We start from the raw sequence: 18,578 nt of genomic DNA, 5'->3' as shown, positions 1-18,578 counted from the left end.
TCATTATTTCAATCGTTTTGGTGCCAAATGGGTACCAAGTCTAAATGAAACAGCTGAAAAACTAGGAGCTGTTCAATTCATTATATGATGAGACACAACCACATCTCCAATTCGATTGCTGCTAGTCACAATCATCCACATGCAAGCTGATTATTCCTGACTAATCAAGATGAAATAAATATCGGTATCCTGGTCACAGACAGGCAGGTCATCTAATATTCTGTAGGTCTGATGGCCTCAATTTCCTGGCTGACCAATGTAAACGATAATGCTAGATCTTATTAATGGTCCATTTGGCCTTCAAACAGACATCATGTCATGGAGAGACATGCATAATACATAATACTTCAATATTTGCTTGGTGTTAGGCTCCATTTTTATGAGGGGCGTCTCGAAATCGGCCAGGTGGGTTTTCTACTGGTGCGAAATTGGAACTTGTAATTGAGCCTTGTATATGTACATTTCCTGTGCATACATGTAGACTGAAATGATGGTGTCGGTATTAAATCATCCGGCCCTGCAAGTTTTCGCTATATTGCTGTGATCCTAGCCTGAGTTGTGTAGTCCGATTAGTCTAGAGGCTGATGGAAGAAAAATATTTTCGGAATGAGTTTCTTAAAGAATGATCACTTCTGAAGGACTTTCATTGCATATCAAACTATATTTCTTATTGTACTCCCTTGGTAAAATAAACATTGAACTCCGGTCGTATATAATGCAGTAAAATGTACATTTAACTGATTGGTAAAAAACACATTCAGTCAGTGTGAGTGTGCCTTTAAACTTTCCGTGCCAGAATTGCACCTGGGTTGAAGTGCACTCTTCTCCACCTGTTCATGAACTGAAACCTGGCCGCCCTCCAGAGAAATGGAAGCTACGAACACCTCCTAAGAAAAAGCTCTTGTCTAATTAGCACCGTGAAACAAGATCGCTGTTTATCTGCACAAGTGATCACTTATCCTTCCGTACTCTTATTCCATTACTGCTTCTGGTGTCCAAGTCAGCTCTGGTGAAAAAATGGCTGAGAATAGAGATAACTTTGTGATAGAAAAAATTCTCTGATGTGTATTCAGTTTCATTAGTTGATACTGAGCTTAGGCGGATGCAAAGAATATATCATATTTTGCACTAATGGTTCTGGCATTTAAAACTCTGTAAATAAATTCTGGAAGTTTTTCTCATTTCCTTGGTTGCGGTTTTTGAATGAATTCACATTTCTTGATGTTTTGGAGTCAAATAATGGAACAAGAGATTTTATTGAAAATTTGTTTGTTAGGTTTAAGTAATGAACTCGTATTGTGAAATGAGTGCTTTAGTTCTGTTATAAAGCCCTCTCTGATGCTACAGCAAGTTGAGTTGATGGATTTCAAACCATCTTAGTATTAATACAAAAAATGTGTAATGTTCTATCGAAATTGCTCAAGAGGTGATGATAAACAATGACCTTTTTGCTCAGTGAGTGCCAGTGTTCTACATTTTGACAATTCTCTTTGAAAAAGACTTCAGACACTATTCTTGGTAATTTGTTTAACATCATTTACAACTGTAAATAAGGAATAGCTTTGTCATAGATCAACCTCATTATAATACTTCCTGTAGCATTTCGAGGCATGGGGATAGCCGGTCTCCTAACAGGGGTCCTGCTTAGCTTCAGTGCAAATCCCAGTCCATACCATGATAACCCATTTCATTTCAGCTCCGTTTCATTTCAAGGGCGCATCATTAACCCTGTCCTGTCTTTTTCATTTCTTCCAGAAGACGGGGAAGTGGAATGCAATTCATGTGAAAGTAGCGTGGGAAATCTACCACCACCAGCAAAAGCAGCAGGCAGAAGCGCAGAAGAATTCTGATGTAGCGAAGGCTGCCTCAATAGACCCCCTGCGACCTCCTAGTCATCTGTTTCCTCCTCAAGGCAGCTCCCTGCATCGGCCAGCCGAACTGGCAAACCCGCAAAATTTACTCGGAACGTGTAAGTATTTTCAGTATTGCTGAACAGTGCATGGTAACATCAACCATCCTGAGTTTCCTCAATTGCCTTACAGTCGCTCTGATGTTGACGAATTTGTATCATTACAGTTAATATATGGTTCATTCTTTTAACATTGGGTAAAAGGCCGGCCACCTGGCCACCTGTTGGTTATTTAGGTAATTCACGTAATCAGGGTGATAAATTGAACTTGTTGTTTATTAACGTACAAAGTCAAGGCGGTCAAACCACTGCTGACATCTACCCTATAGCTGCTGAACTACAAGGAGTGTCTTTCTTCACTTGAAGTTAATCTAGGATTCTATTCATGTTCCAGCTCCCCATAGTCGAAGTCCATTTGATGGAGGACCTCACCCTAGTTTATTCAATCCAGGTCATATAGGTAAGAATAGCATTCATATGTTTCCAAAAGAGAGTTAATTTCAGCTGGAAACCTTGAAGTTAATGCAGTTCTTGTAAAAACTGAGGTTTGTTGTGGAAACAAAGCTCATAATATTTAAAAAAAACAATATTATCTCAATGATGGGGCTGTTGGTGTCCAGTCCTCTGAAGTGACCTTACTGTGGCTGAAGGCCAACTTATCAACTGCTTATGGTCATCTCTCTGTTCTGTTTCAGGGATGAGTCCGTTCTCAAGACCAGGTGCTTTTGGTGGACTTGGAGGTTCACTGCCATTTGGAGGCCTAGGTTAGTCGAGATGTTATTGATTTCTCTTTCACAAGACCCAATAGATAATTTTCTCTTCCAGTTCTTGTGATGTGGCCAAGAGCTTTTGGATTTACATTCAATATGCTACGAATTGGTCAGTGCTGATCTAGAATGTGGGACTTAAAAAAGTATACAAGATGACCAACCAAACAGCAGCCACAGGATTGCTAGTGTACTTCATGATAGTGTATTTGTTGATTGTGCTGTAAAGGGCCAATGTCTTAGCTGACTATAGCACCTGTTGTGAATTGTCAAAAACATTTTGCATCCCATCTGTATTGTCAACAACATTTTACAACCCATCTGTATACATCAATTGACCTAATTTCCTTTCTCCCAGCAGGTAGTTCTCTGTTTGGAAGAGACATCCCGACCATGCCTGGCCTAACGTCACCGCACGAATGGAATCGACTGCATCGGACGCCGCCATCATTCCCTACTCCTCCGACGTGGCCGAAACCCGATGATAAAGACAAAGAAAAGGAGCGGAATAGTCGGGAGCGGGAAATTGAGCGGGAAAGGTGAGGCTAAATATATAAGCCAGAATTACCTATTGCATGAAAGAAATCAGGGAGGGGTAAACTGACATATGGAGTTGATAGCACGAAGTGAGGAAGGAACCGCACCATTTCCCAAGTCCACATGCTTCATGGTCATTTACATTTATAGCAGAGCCAGAAACTTACATCAGTGTTAATCCAACACAGCCTAATGCACTAAGCCCCAGAGTAAATCTAGGCGACATGTTTTCAGGGATGGCAGCCAAGGCGAGAACAGCTGTGGGGCTTTGTGCCAGTGATAGCACAATCACTGTTGTTGAATTTTCTCTCTACAAACATCTCGGTGTTGCCTGACCTTGGCTTGATTTCTCTTTCTACTTAATTTTCAGGGAGAAAGAACGAGAACAACGAGAGAGAGAAAGGGAGCGAGAACGAGAGAGGGAAAAAGAACGAGAACGATTATTAGAAAGGTGAGCTTAATACTCAAAGGTGGATGTAGGAGTCCGTAACAGGGCTCATTTTGGGGAATTTTCATATGGGAGCAGCTTTCACAAAAAGGCCATTAAATCATTTAACGATTTGGCAACTTTGTTCGAGATGTGTAATAGCTTTTGCTGTTAAAGAATTTTGTGTTTGTGTATCACTTGCAATTCTTGATGTTTTCCTTCTCTTATTTCAGGGATCGAGATAGTCGAACGTTAAGTCGGAATTCACCCGAAAGGAGGAATAGTATAGACTATGATCGTAATAGGGATCGTCCAAGGTCAGACTTGGATAGGCCAAGGTCAAGATCACCTATCAGGAACGGCCGGGATGACTTGCGGGACGGTGGCAAAAGTGACAGTGCCTTTGACAGTGCTAGCTCACATGACAGTAAATCAAATGATCTTCGGTTAAAGGATGAACGGAAGGACGATGCAATCGCCGTATTAAATGACAAACGAAATGATCTTTTATCGCAGGCTGCATCTGCACCGCATCCATTGTCGATGCTAGATCGGTCGAGGTTAGTAAATCCATACCACGCACTGCCAGAACGAATGCCAATTATATGGAATCCGTTTGAACGAATGGACTTACAGCCGCGTTTAGATCTTCAGAAAGAATTTGAACGTGAGCGATTAGGTTACCGCTTTCCAAATCCGTTGGCATCGCCATTGGATATGGAACGCTATAAGTTGGAACACCAGGAACTACTTATGCGGGAAAGATTACATGTTGAACAACGGCGGGATATGGAGAGATTCGCCCAAATGGAACGGGAACGGGAAAAAAATGACTATGACAGGAATAAAATTCCACCGCTTAAACCTGCTGACCCGTATATTGCCGTAACGTCAGGGAATATATATGGACGATCGGGCAGTCCTGTGACTGTCAACCACAACAGTACGAGTAAAAGTAATTCTCCCTCCAGTGCTGTTGGGGGACCACCGCCACTTATTCCCTCAAGTGCAGCAGTTAGCCAACCCCGCAGTCGTGCCAACTCCCCAACCGCCACTAAATCAAAAGAGACCAACTCAATCACAAACTCGACAACTAGCGAACAAAATTCCAAAGAGAAGCCAGTGACTAATTCTGCAGATGTAGTGGCAGTGGGGGCAGAGTCCAGGTAGTACTGGATAAATCTCCATAAGCCGTTAAACTTTATTTGTTATATACAAATAATTATCCTCAGATGCCATGGTGTTCAAATTTTTTACAGTTTTCAGAAAGTGCTAGGATATTGACTGGAAACGACTGTACAGGAAGTTAATAGGTAACGTGGTACCCAGTACATTTTGGCAAAGACAGATTAATTATTGTACTATAAAAGATGAAATTATATGAAATAATTGTATAATGCCTTGGATGTATAAAGTGCTAGTTGTGAAAGTATTGGGTTTTCGCGTTACCGGATGGTAATCTATATGTTTTTTTGGATGTGATGATTGTTTTGCTCATTGGTTCGCTGACGGGCATTTCTCGTGATAGCGGCCTGACGCTTTCAGAAAAGAGATGGCAGGGATTTCGTTTGGTTGCAGTTAATCAAAGATGTTTAACTTGATGGGACTTTTGGTGACGCTTTTCGATGAATTCAGAATTCGTGGAAAGGTCAGCTTTATGAAACTTCCTTAAAAATATAATGTTTTTGAGGACATCTGAGAAAAAAAGCGCTTACAGTTTCTTCAAAAAAATGTATTTTTATGAGAATTTCTCAAAAGGCGTCGAGTCCTGTGAATGTTGAGAGATTTGTGTACCCTGTGAGAAGCAGACAGAAAGTTTATGGATATTGTAATCTTCTGAACGGCAGCATTTGCTTTGCTATCTGCTTTAGACCATGAAATAGAGTAGACGAAATAAATTTGATTTTCTATGATATTTTTGAAGTCATAATCTCAGTCAGAGTGGCCTGCAAGTACAAGGTCCAGATTGCTTGGCATTCATCAAATAAAAAACGAAACCTGGTATTCTGTACTCCACGCTGTTGATGTATATGGGCATACTGCAAACGTTGAAATGTTTGCAAATTGATTTATTGTCATTTGGCGATAGACAGAACTCTGCATTTGCTGCTAATTTAATGGTTAATGCATAAGAGTAGAAATTTACACAAATTTATTGTTCATTGTTTACCTCAAAAATCACAAACAAAATTTGATGCTTAATGTTTAGTCTACATGAAAAATGAAATCTGATAGAATGCTGTTGTCATATGAGGGTTTAACTATCTAGAGCAGTTGCAAAGTAAATGTTGTTTGTTGAAAGTTCAGGAACCAGGCTTGACTTCCAACAGCAGTCATTTTTTCCGTGAGCAGACGTCAATGGTTCAAGGCATACCTACACATTAATTGAGATTGGTGTTGATCTGCATAATTTACTACTCAATTCTTATTGTACCCTAGGTGTAGAAGACTGTGTGCGGGACCCTTTGGTTTGTTGCAAACCCCTTTTTATATTTCACTAATAAATATTTGTAAGCAACTGCCGTTTTGTCAAAAAGCCTTGGTGTGTTTTGTAGGGACTAGAAATATTCTGTAGTGATCATTTCAAGTTGACTTGACCAAGATGAGACGTGCCATAGCCATTCCTACGTACAGCTACTTGGTTCAGGTGAAATTGAAATGCAATTTGTGGTTCTTTTTAAATGTACCATATTTTCAAATGAGTAACAACACACCCTTTTCAGAAAAAGGTTATGCAGTTCTTTTTAGGGACATTCTGTCAACTGTCACTATCAATTAGCCAACTTATAAGGTGATTGTCTATGCCTCAAAGGCACCCCAAAGCAGTAAATTGTACTTTGTGATCTCAAAACGTTATATGTTGTATTCAAATGATTGAACTCGCATGACAAACATTTTCATGAAATATGATTTTTTTCAAATTTGGCTGAAAAGTCTCTGGAAAGACGGGGTGGGAAGTCTATGTACAGTCTACTGTTTCAGATTCTTCCAAGTATGCCCAAGCCTAAAACTAGAAAGCTAAATATTGATAGATGATTTACAAGTGTCATTGCAGAGAAACTGGTACATGTATATGCTTATTGCATCCATTCACTCATTGGTTCTGTAATTTATTTATTACATATGAATTATACCTTTGACACATTTGGGAACACTCACACCGATTAACACCTTCGGCGCCGAACCACGTAGATCTACGTTGCCCAAATATCCCCCCCTCTTTGAGCTGGTTATCGGAGTCTAGTGTACTTCATGATAGAACTACGCCATCGCCATCTTCAGGGCAAAGAGGGAACCTACCGTGCATTAAAGATGGCGATGGCGTCGCCATCTTCAGGGAAAGATAGGAACTGAAAAAACCTATTTTCAGTTTCTACCTTGCCCGGAAGATGGCGATGGCGTAGTTCTTTCATGAAGTCCATGAGACTCCGATGGCCAGCTCAAAGGGGAGGGGGGATTTGGGCCACGTATATCTACGTGGTTCAGCGCTGAAGGTGTTAATATGCCCTGATTAAGTTGCGTATCTGTGAAAGCCTTTGGCACATAGTGCATCTTGGCTCTTTTGCTAGGATTTTAATCTTTTCTCTTATACCTGCGTAATTACATGTACTACAATGTGGACAAGTGTGTCACAAACATACGCTGCTATACTGACAGCAAGAAGAGTCCAATGGTTATGTCCTTTATTGCATGTATCTAGGGTGGACAAGTGCACATTTTATTGCCACTGGTGTATAGCCAATGAAAAACGTGCCTAAATGGTATTGAAACGACCTGTATAACAAAGAATGTGATAAAAGACTCTTCTCCCTGGGTGCATAGCTGGGTACGCTTGAAAACAGTGATGTATTTGTGTTTTGATGCTGTCGATAGAAATACAAACTTTTGACATTGCTCACACTAACCCGTTGGGTCTAGAAAACCTCCAGCATTATCTTGGATGATACCACCTAACATTCTGACGATAAAATTTGTCTTAAACTTGACTAATGGTTGCATATCTGTTGTCACAGGCATAAAATATCAGAATTGGGTCAATCTTTAACGCAGGAATAAACTGTTAGTCATATGTCTGCCCACCTGCTCCTAAAACAACATGTTTCATATCTGTCTTGAGCATTCTAATGAGGCAAGCCTACTCTGCCAAATTCATGACTCACAAGGTGTCTCAGTATTGATGACAGGACTTTATAATAAGGGGTAAAGTGTCAAACGAATAATTAATATAAACTCGCTCTACATTATGAATTGATAATGCATTTCTTCTATTTCAATCATCCAGATATTGTATCGAAGCAGCCTAACTCAGCCCAATTCATGCACTTCCAGTTTAGCTCTCCAGATCTCTTTCAGTGCAACTACCTATTAAGTGCACGCAAAAAAATAAATAATGTCATTGTGATCACAAAGCCGTAGAATATACTGTACTCTATTTAACCCACTTTTTGTGGATGATTATTACCTAAAAATCGACCGCTCCAAGCTTTCGACCAGCTCATGCACTTAATGACATAAATTGCTTACCACTCACATAAGGTCCACTATATTTGTTGGCATTTGCTTCCAAAGCGAAGTGTTGCAACTCGCTGGTAGCAATAGTTTTGTCACATCACTGTCTGGTGTGTTCTTTGACAACAACACATGTATGTGTGGTACAACAACACTATGTACAGGTACCAGTTAACAACACATGTACGTGTGGTACAACAACACTATGTACAGGTACCAGTGATGTCACAACACTAACGGTACCAGTGGTGTCACAACACCAAAGGTACCAGTGATGTCACAATATCACAAAGGTACCATTGGTGTCACAACGCCAAAGGTACCAGTGATGTCACAACACCACAGGTACCAGTGTAACGCTGCAACATCACTGATACCTGTGGCATTGTTATCAGTGGTATGATGATGTTACTGTTGTTCGCTGTTTAATCAAATCACTGAAATTTGTGATGTTGTAATAACAGTTACCTGTGCTGTGACTTCACTGACCACATGTGCTCCTATCTTATAAAATGAAGCATTATAATTAGGGAAATGAATGTAAGTGCTAATTTTCTTCCGGAGGAAAATCTGAACTAATGGCTGCATTGTTGTTAAAAAAGTGCTGAGTATGCTTGGTACATTTTCAGTTCTTGCGCGTGTTTAATAGTGAGCATTACTGATCCTGCGAGTGTCCGGCAGGCTTAACAATATACACCCTATATCTTTGTTTTTCAGTATTCAGTCTTCTTTGCTGAATAATGGTTTGAAAGTATTGTGAAAATGGAGGAAGAAATCTCTTTTTTTAAGTGATACATAATGTTTATGAATATTTATGTAATTTATTTGGGTAGTGTTGCATGTAATGACACTTCCTTCTCTGCGTTTGCCAATATGACGAATGAAGTTTCTGTGTGCTGTATTTAATTTACTGGGACCTGAAACATGATCTTTTGGATCAGATAGTTTTTTGGTTACTGCTTGATATGGAGTGGTGACTGTGTTTCTTGAGAAGGCCAAACCTTATCAATAGATGTTGTCGTCTTTTGTAGAATTTATCATAATCTATACAAAGTGGGTTTTCTTGATTTGTACAGCTCCAGGATGTATTCGCTTTGTTCACCTCTCTGTCATGTGCACTTAATCTTCAAACAGGAGTGGAAAAAAACTGCAGTTTCATTAAGCATTTGCTGTGGTTTTCTACGTCTGCTCATATGTAAATAGGCAAGAAAAGTGAATAAAATAGCGAATATGCCCTGTATAACTGTACTGTCACCTATTGTTGCCATATTGAACCAACCAGTTTCTCTGCCCTATTAAAGAATGAATTCCTTGAGAACACAAATAATTGAGGAGAGGAATTGACTGCTGCCCAGAATGCAAACAATTATTATTTATGGTACATTTTGTATTAAAAGTCTCAAGAAAGGGTTGTCCTTCTATGTGTATTGTTTTGTCAAAACCAAACTGAAATCTGTACAGTAAAAAAAGATGTTTCTATTTAGAGTATAGAAACGGAGACATGAATAAAATAAACATTGAAAATGTTGCGAATATTCTTGTTATTGTTCTTGTTCTGATTCTCTCCCTCTTAAATGGCACATAACTACAGAGACAGCAATAATTTGTGGCCCACCTGTTGATCGTAGGTGATTGTGGTCCTCCCTTTGGGGACTGCCGCTGCCCCTTGCTCTTCTCATTCACCAACGGAGTCACTTGAAAGAATCACCAGCTTCTTTTGCCAGATGGCCCAGATCCGTGTTCAGCAGCGCTTGAACAGTTATGGTGTGCAAAGGACTACTCATTTAGGTGTACACTCCAGGGGGGGTCGAGATTTCATGCATCCATTACTAGTATCAATTTTACCCTGGACATCTCATTAATAGATTCTAAAAAACGCTGTTTTTTAGAGCAATACTAGTTTACCCGGACCCAGATGCAGAGACCAGTCCCTACAAAGAATTTCTTCTGCTTATTTGTTTCTACTGCAGCTCTGATCTAACAATACAACGCCATAAAAACTAAAGCAAACAAAATGACACTTGCTTATAATTTTATTAAAATTTACAACGACAGGTTGTAGGCCTAAATTGGCCTGTAATATGATGGAAATTCGGGGTGGACTACTAGCTCAATAATGTTCAATAAATACTTGAAGATGGAAATCCCTTCTAAATGATATATTTTCAAGTCCAGGTGTTAATAATACATTCACAAATCACAAAACTGGGATCCAATTCTGGTATAAGTGTTCCCAGGTTGGAGTGCCAGTCCTGAATGTCGGATATACAGCATTTGATTTAACATGAAAAGTACTAATTACTGATTGCATAACATTAATCAAGCTAATTTGGCAATCGTGTTAGCTTCCCAAACTTGACTTAGGTAAGCTAAATACTACACATACAAATAATCCAGGGGTAGGTTGAGGCATGCTCTGGCTAAGACGAAAGTAAAGATAATAACACGCCTCTACCAATACAAAAAATATATATATATAAAGCCAACAAAATAGCTATGCATGAACATGAAATTCGTAGAACAAAAATATAATGAGTGAGACTTTGTTTCCTGGAACAGTTTTGACCATGCCATTACCTGAATTAATGGTCCACAAATAAGTAGGTTTGTCTTACTGCAATATCAGTGGATTTGCTAAGAGCAATGACACAAAGAAATATTTATTATTGAGATTGGGATTAGACTTGTGTCTAAACACGCCCTGAAATAGGCTAAAAGTTGTGTGGTAGAAGAAATCATCTTTAGGGAAATTGAATAGGGCTTTTCTAAAAAAGTCCACCATAAAACCTGCTTCTGGTAGTCACAGAACTATACGGAGTGATTATGATCTCCAGTCAAAGACCTACAACAGGGAGCATCAGGACACCACCCGACTATTCTTTCTTCCTATGAGATGCGAGGTAAAACAAGCAACACTAATTTATAAATGACACGAAAGAGTATACAGTTTGAAGGAAAGCCACATAACTACAGTGGAACCCCGGTAACACGACCTCCCAAGGGACTAAGCCGAAGTGGTCGTGTTACCGGGGTGGTCGCGTTAGTGAATTTAAGAATCATAAGTAGGTTTTCCCGCCAAAACATCGTCCTAGCAGATATGCTGTGTGTACATTGACATGCATTAATGACTACGCCACCGGGTGATTCGATAATTTGTGTGTATATCACGAATAAAAAATCATTTTCTTGAGTGTTTTGCGTTTAATTTACAACTTATGTAAATGAGTAAATAAACTGACGAGAGCTAATTAGACCAAACATTACATTAAAACTTGAGCATGCTAATTAGAGCAAGCATGTCATTCACACCATCGGCAGCTGCCCTTCTTGATGTCAAGCTAATATTCCCGCTAACATTGAGAGAGGTGATGTGAGAAGATGTTGAGAATTATTCCTGATGTCTTCCTGCTTTAACTTCAGCCAATTTGAACTGGTACTGATTAAATCATCTTTTTAAAAACGTATTTTATCAATATTACGACGTAGTAAGCATTCTTTACTTTGAGTATCGGTACTCTTACTAATCAACATAATTTATTTGTCCTAAAAACTACGTGTGCATGCCTCTTGACATCATTTAATACTAAATGATGAAAAACAAACCGTGAGTCGAAAAGAAAGTTTATTCTTCATTTTATTTGCGCTTACATTTGATCAAACTCACTTACACATCATTTATTTTCATATGGATTCCCATGGTCATTGTGTTCGAGGTGCTAACTATCAACACGGATTTGCGAGAAGGTGCCAATTGATACGATGCGGTCATGGTTGATTACGGCAATTAGGCCTCATGGTCGCGTTAGCGGGGTTAATTTGCAGTTTGGGACCGACCAAGCTGGTGGTCGCGGTCTGGGTACCGGGGTGGTCGTGTTAGCGAGGGCCAGTTAATGAGAATTAGAGAGAAAACCATTCGGGACCGGAGAATTTTGGTCGTGTTCGCGGGGTGGTCGCGTTACTGAGGTGGTCGCCGACCGGGGTTCCACTGTATTAGATAATTGCCCTCTGTACTGGTGATAATCAGACTGGCCTGAAATTCTCATTATCGACCACTCCTCAGTGGAAATGAATCCAACAAAAAATGGGGTCATTGTATACAGTGGTACTGTATTACCCCGATGAGAAGCACTTTACTGATGTCCCCCACTCTCAACTAAGATATTTGTGCGTGTACCGGTTTGACTACGGGCTGAAGTTGACGATGTACTCCTGACGGAGCCATTGGGTGCTTCGCCCGCTCATTGACCGAGGCATGGTGACCTGGAGACAGTGACCGGATTAGCACTAGTTGGTCGAAGGACACTTCACAGGGCGTCAATTCGCAACTTCTCATCATTTTTAAGGCACGACCCATTCACGTGGACCAAGTCTTACCCAGAAACCTACTCCTTACGTAGCGTGGGGTACCAACCCACCGCAGCTTCAGGAGTGTGCAATGGTTTCGGAATATCCTACACCCAATTGTGCTGCCCATTCGCAATAGGTTTAACCACCGTCATGAACCCCTGACATTGCCATCTCTCAGACAGTAACAGGCAATGGTGCAATCTGGCTGCAAATTTTTCCCAGAGGGGCGGGATAATGATTTATTTCAGACCGATCAGAGTGTCACAAGTTCAGAGCGAAATCACCCGACAGTTATATGGAGTTGCACCAAAATGCAGACTCTTCATTTCATTTGTAAATAGGCATCGATTATTTTTGTTACATTCAATGGGCCAAGTACTACAATCTCAGGAAGAGCCAAGTCTGCACATAATAACTGGTATGCAGATTTGCCAGCGAGGCAGAAAAGACCTGAACATTGCCACCGCTTTAGGAGTGTAGCAACAATATTGCTTCAAAGCAAGAAATGAATCTGCACATATTTACTGGTATGCAGATATGCCACCAAGGCATCAAAACCTTCGTAAGCCCTTAATGAGCAACTAATTTATAAAATTACAAACAGGATTTTTTCTTACAACTGTACTGCTCAAAAGAAAGAGCCAAGTCTGCACATAATTACTGGTATGCAGATATGTCAGCGAGGCAGACAAGACCTGAACACTGCCACTGCTTCACAAGTGTAGCACTGATATTGCTTCAAGGCAAAACTTAATTATACATATAATCACTGGTATGCAGATTTCCCTGCGACACAGAAAAGACCTGAAGACAGCCACTGCTTTAGGAGTGTAGCAACGATATTGCTTCAAAGCAAAAATGATGTCTGCACATCATTACTGGTATGCAGATGTGCCTGTTCGACAAAAAGACCCTGAACACTACCAAGCAACACTAATTTACAACTGACATGAAAGAGTATACAGTTTGAGGGAAAGCCACATAACTATTAGATAATTGCCCTCTGTACTGGTGATAATCAGACTGGCCTGAAATTCTCATTATCGACCACTCCTCAGTGGAAATGAATCCAACAAAAAATGGGGTCATTGTATACAGTGGTACTGTATTACCCCGATGAGAAGCACTTTACTGATGTCCCCCACTCTCAACTAAGATATTTGTGCGTGTACCGGTTTGACTACGGGCTGAAGTTGACGATGTACTCCTGACGGAGCCATTGGGTGCTTCGCCCGCTCATTGACCGAGGCATGGTGACCTGGAGACAGTGACCGGATTAGCACTAGTTGGTCGAAGGACACTTCACAGGGCGTCAATTCGCAACTTCTCATCATTTTTAAGGCACGACCCATTCACGTGGACCAAGTCTTACCAAGAAACCTACTCCTTACGTAGCGTGGGGTACCAACCCACCGCAGATTCAGGAGTGTGCAATGGTTTCGGAGTATCCTACACCCAATTGTGCTGCCCATTCGCAATAGGTTTAACCACCGTCATGAACCCCTGACATTGCCATCTCTCAGACAGTAACAGGCAATGGTGCAATCTGGCTGCAAATTTTTCCCAAAGGGGCGGGATAATGATTTTTTCAGACCGATCAGAGTGTCACAAGTTCAGAGCGAAATCACCCGACAGTTGTATGGAGTTGCACCAAAATGCAGACTCTTCATTTCATTTGTAAATAGGCATCGATTATTTTTGTTACATTCAATGGACCCAGTCCTACAATCTCAGGAAGAGCCAAGTCTGCACATAATTACTGGTATGCAGATTTGCCAGCGAGGCAGAAAAGACCTGAACATTGCCACCGCTTTAGGAGTGTAGCACAATATTGCTTCAAAGCAAGAAATGAATCTGCACATATTTACTGGTATGCAGATATGCCACCAAGGCATCAAAACCTTCGTAAGCCCTTAATGAGCAACTAATTTATAAAATTACAAACAGGATTTTTTCTTACAACTGTACTGCTCCAAAGAAAGAGCCAAGTCTGCACATAATTACTGGTATGCAGATATGTCAGCGAGGCAGACAAGACCTGAACACTGCCACTGCTTCACAAGTGTAGCACTGATATTGCTTCAAAGCAAAACTTAATTATACATATAATCACTGGTATGCAGATTTGCCCGCGACACAGAAAAGACCTGAAGGCAGCCAATGCTTTAGGAGTGTAGCAACGATATTGCTTCAAAGCAAAAATGATGTTTGCACATAATTACTGGTATGCAGATGTGCCTGTTCGACAAAAAGACCCTGAACACTACCAAGCAACACGAACTTACAACTGACATGAAAGAGTATACAGTTTGAGGGAAAGCCACATAACTATTAGATAATTGCCCTCTGTACTGGTGATAATCAGACTGGCCTGAAATTCTCATTATCGACCACTCCTCAGTGGAAATGAATCCAACAAAAAATGGGGTCATTGTATACAGTGGTACTGTATTACCCCGATGAGAAGCACTTTACTGATGTCCCCCACTCTCAACTAAGATATTTGTGCGTGTACCGGTTTGACTACGGGCTGAAGTTGACGATGTACTCCTGACGGAGCCATTGGGTGCTTCGCCCGCTCATTGACCGAGGCATGGTGACCTGGAGACAGTGACCGGATTAGCACTAGTTGGTCGAAGGACACTTCACAGGGCGTCAATTCGCAACTTCTCATCATTTTTAAGGCACGACCCATTCACGTGGACCAAGTCTTACCAAGAAACCTACTCCTTACGTAACGTGGGGTACCAACCCACCGCAGATTCAGGAGTGTGCAATGGTTTCGGAGTATCCTACACCCAATTGTGCTGCCCATTCGCAATAGGTTTAACCACCGTCATGAACCCCTGACATTGCCATCTCTCAGACAGTAACAGGCAATGGTGCAATCTGGCTGCAAATTTTTCCCAGAGGGGCGGGACAATGATTTATTTCAGACCAATCAGAGTGTCACAAGTTCAGAGTGAAATCACCCGACAGTTGTATGGAGTTGCACCAAAATGCAGACTCTTCATTTCATTTGTAAATAGGCATCGATTATTTTTGTTACATTCAATGGGCCCAGTCCTACAATCTCAGGAAGAGCCAAGTCTGCACATAATTACTGGTATGCAGATTTGCCAGCGAGGCAGAAAAGACCTGAACATTGCCACCGCTTTAGGAGTGTAGCAACAATATTGCTTCAAAGCAAGATATGAATCTGCACATATTTACTGGTATGCAGATATGCCAGCAAGGCATCAAAACCTTCGTAAGCCCTTAATGAGCAACTAATTTATAAAATTACAAACAGGATTTATCTTACAACTGTACTGCTCCAAAGAAAGAGCCAAGTCTGCACATAATTACTGGTATGCAGATATGTCAGCGAGGCAGACAAGACCTGAACACTGCCACTGCTTCACAAGTGTAGCACTGATATTGCTTCAAAGCAAAACTTAATTATACATATAATCACTGGTATGCAGATTTGCCCGCGACACAGAAAAGACCTGAAGGCAGCCAATGCTTTAGGAGTGTAGCAACGATATTGCTTCAAAGCAAAAATGATGTTTGCACATAATTACTGGTATGCAGATGTGCCTGTTCGACAAAAAGACCCTGAACACTACCAAGCAACACGAACTTACAACTGACATGAAAGAGTATACAGTTTGAGGGAAAGCCACATAACTATTAGATAATTGCCCTCTGTACTGGTGATAATCAGACTGGCCTGAAATTCTCATTATCGACCACTCCTCAGTGGAAATGAATCCAACAAAAAATGGGGTCATTGTATACAGTGGTACTGTATTACCCCGATGAGAAGCACTTTACTGATGTCCCCCACTCTCAACTAAGATATTTGTGCGTGTACCGGTTTGACTACGGGCTGAAGTTGACGATGTACTCCTGACGGAGCCATTGGGTGCTTCGCCCGCTCATTGACCGAGGCATGGTGACCTGGAGACAGTGACCGGATTAGCACTAGTTGGTCGAAGGACACTTCACAGGGCGTCAATTCGCAACTTCTCATCATTTTTAAGGCACGACCCATTCACGTGGACCAAGTCTTACCAAGAAACCTACTCCTTACGTAACGTGGGGTACCAACCCACCGCAGATTCAGGAGTGTGCAATGGTTTCGGAGTATCCTACACCCAATTGTGCTGCCCATTCGCAATAGGTTTAACCACCGTCATGAACCCCTGACATTGCCATCTCTCAGACAGTAACAGGCAATGGTGCAATCTGGCTGCAAATTTTTCCCAGAGGGGCGGGATAATGATTTATTTCAGACCAATCAGAGTGTCACAAGTTCAGAGCGAAATCACCCGACAGTTGTATGGAATTGCACCAAATTGCAGACTCTTCATTTCATTTGTAAATAGGCATCGATTATTTTTGTTACATTCAATGGGCCCAGTCCTACAATCTCAGGAAGAGCCAAGTCTGCACATAATTACTGGTATGCAGATTTGCCAGCGAGGCAGAAAAGACCTGAACATTGCCACCGCTTTAGGAGTGTAGCACAATATTGCTTCAAAGCAAGAAATGAATCTGCACATATTTACTGGTATGCAGATATGCCACCAAGGCATCAAAACCTTCGTAAGCCCTTAATGAGCAACTAATTTATAAAATTACAAACAGGATTTTTTCTTACAACTGTACTGCTCCAAAGAAAGAGCCAAGTCTGCACATAATTACTGGTATGCAGATATGTCAGCGAGGCAGACAAGACCTGAACACTGCCACTGCTTCACAAGTGTAGCACTGATATTGCTTCAAAGCAAAACTTAATTATACATATAATCACTGGTATGCAGATTTGCCCGCGACACAGAAAAGACCTGAAGGCAGCCAATGCTTTAGGAGTGTAGCAACGATATTGCTTCAAAGCAAAAATGATGTTTGCACATAATTACTGGTATGCAGATGTGCCTGTTCGACAAAAAGACCCTGAACACTACCAAGCAACACGAACTTACAACTGACATGAAAGAGTATACAGTTTGAGGGAAAGCCACATAACTATTAGATAATTGCCCTCTGTACTGGTGATAATCAGACTGGCCTGAAATTCTCATTATCGACCACTCCTCAGTGGAAATGAATCCAACAAAAAATGGGGTCATTGTATACAGTGGTACTGTATTACCCCGATGAGAAGCACTTTACTGATGTCCCCCACTCTCAACTAAGATATTTGTGCGTGTACCGGTTTGACTACGGGCTGAAGTTGACGATGTACTCCTGACGGAGCCATTGGGTGCTTCGCCCGCTCATTGACCGAGGCATGGTGACCTGGAGACAGTGACCGGATTAGCACTAGTTGGTCGAAGGACACTTCACAGGGCGTCAATTCGCAACTTCTCATCATTTTTAAGGCACGACCCATTCACGTGGACCAAGTCTTACCAAGAAACCTACTCCTTACGTAACGTGGGGTACCAACCCACCGCAGATTCAGGAGTGTGCAATGGTTTCGGAGTATCCTACACCCAATTGTGCTGCCCATTCGCAATAGGTTTAACCACCGTCATGAACCCCTGACATTGCCATCTCTCAGACAGTAACAGGCAATGGTGCAATCTGGCTGCAAATTTTTCCCAGAGGGGCGGGATAATGATTTATTTCAGACCAATCAGAGTGTCACAAGTTCAGAGCGAAATCACCCGACAGTTGTATGGAATTGCACCAAATTGCAGACTCTTCATTTCATTTGTAAATAGGCATCGATTATTTTTGTTACATTCAATGGGCCCAGTCCTACAATCTCAGGAAGAGCCAAGTCTGCACATAATTACTGGTATGCAGATTTGCCAGCGAGGCAGAAAAGACCTGAACATTGCCACCGCTTTAGGAGTGTAGCACAATATTGCTTCAAAGCAAGAAATGAATCTGCACATATTTACTGGTATGCAGATATGCCACCAAGGCATCAAAACCTTCGTAAGCCCTTAATGAGCAACTAATTTATAAAATTACAAACAGGATTTTTTCTTACAACTGTACTGCTCCAAAGAAAGAGCCAAGTCTGCACATAATTACTGGTATGCAGATATGTCAGCGAGGCAGACAAGACCTGAACACTGCC

General features: G+C 41.2%; 1 protein-coding gene and 1 long non-coding RNA gene across 7 annotated transcripts in view; one reads left to right on the top strand and one right to left on the bottom strand.

Moving 5' to 3' along the window:
• Positions 1–9,682, top strand: part of LOC135482534 (autism susceptibility gene 2 protein-like) — a 157,606-nt gene extending 147,924 nt beyond the window's left edge. For 3 of the 6 annotated variants that reach the window (XM_064762641.1, XM_064762640.1, XM_064762637.1), the window contains 6 exons: positions 1,756–1,969; positions 2,304–2,369; positions 2,605–2,673; positions 3,035–3,215; positions 3,584–3,664; positions 3,874–9,682. In XM_064762641.1, the coding sequence (XP_064618711.1) occupies positions 1,756–1,969; positions 2,304–2,369; positions 2,605–2,673; positions 3,035–3,215; positions 3,584–3,664; positions 3,874–4,810 (1,548 nt within the window). In that variant the 3' untranslated portion in view covers positions 4,811–9,682. The remainder of the gene's footprint in view (positions 1–1,755; positions 1,970–2,303; positions 2,370–2,604; positions 2,674–3,034; positions 3,216–3,583; positions 3,665–3,873) is intronic. The other 3 variants (XM_064762642.1, XM_064762638.1, XM_064762639.1) reach the window with 2 other exon arrangements.
• A 2,461-nt stretch (positions 9,683–12,143) lies between these two features.
• LOC135482530 (uncharacterized) lies at positions 12,144–18,197 on the bottom strand. The gene is made up of 3 exons (XR_010446229.1): positions 17,086–18,197; positions 14,398–15,878; positions 12,144–13,191 (listed from the first exon to the last, which is right to left on the bottom strand). It is a non-coding gene; the product is annotated as an uncharacterized LOC135482530 (long non-coding RNA).
• Between the last annotated feature and the right edge of the window lie 381 nt (positions 18,198–18,578).

This window comes from Lineus longissimus, chromosome 2, assembly GCF_910592395.1.
Source record: "Lineus longissimus chromosome 2, tnLinLong1.2, whole genome shotgun sequence".
Taxonomy (NCBI): Eukaryota; Metazoa; Nemertea; class Pilidiophora; order Heteronemertea; family Lineidae; genus Lineus; species Lineus longissimus.
The sequence above is the reverse complement of the archived record's forward strand: the minus strand, read 5'-3'. Positions and strand labels throughout refer to the sequence as shown.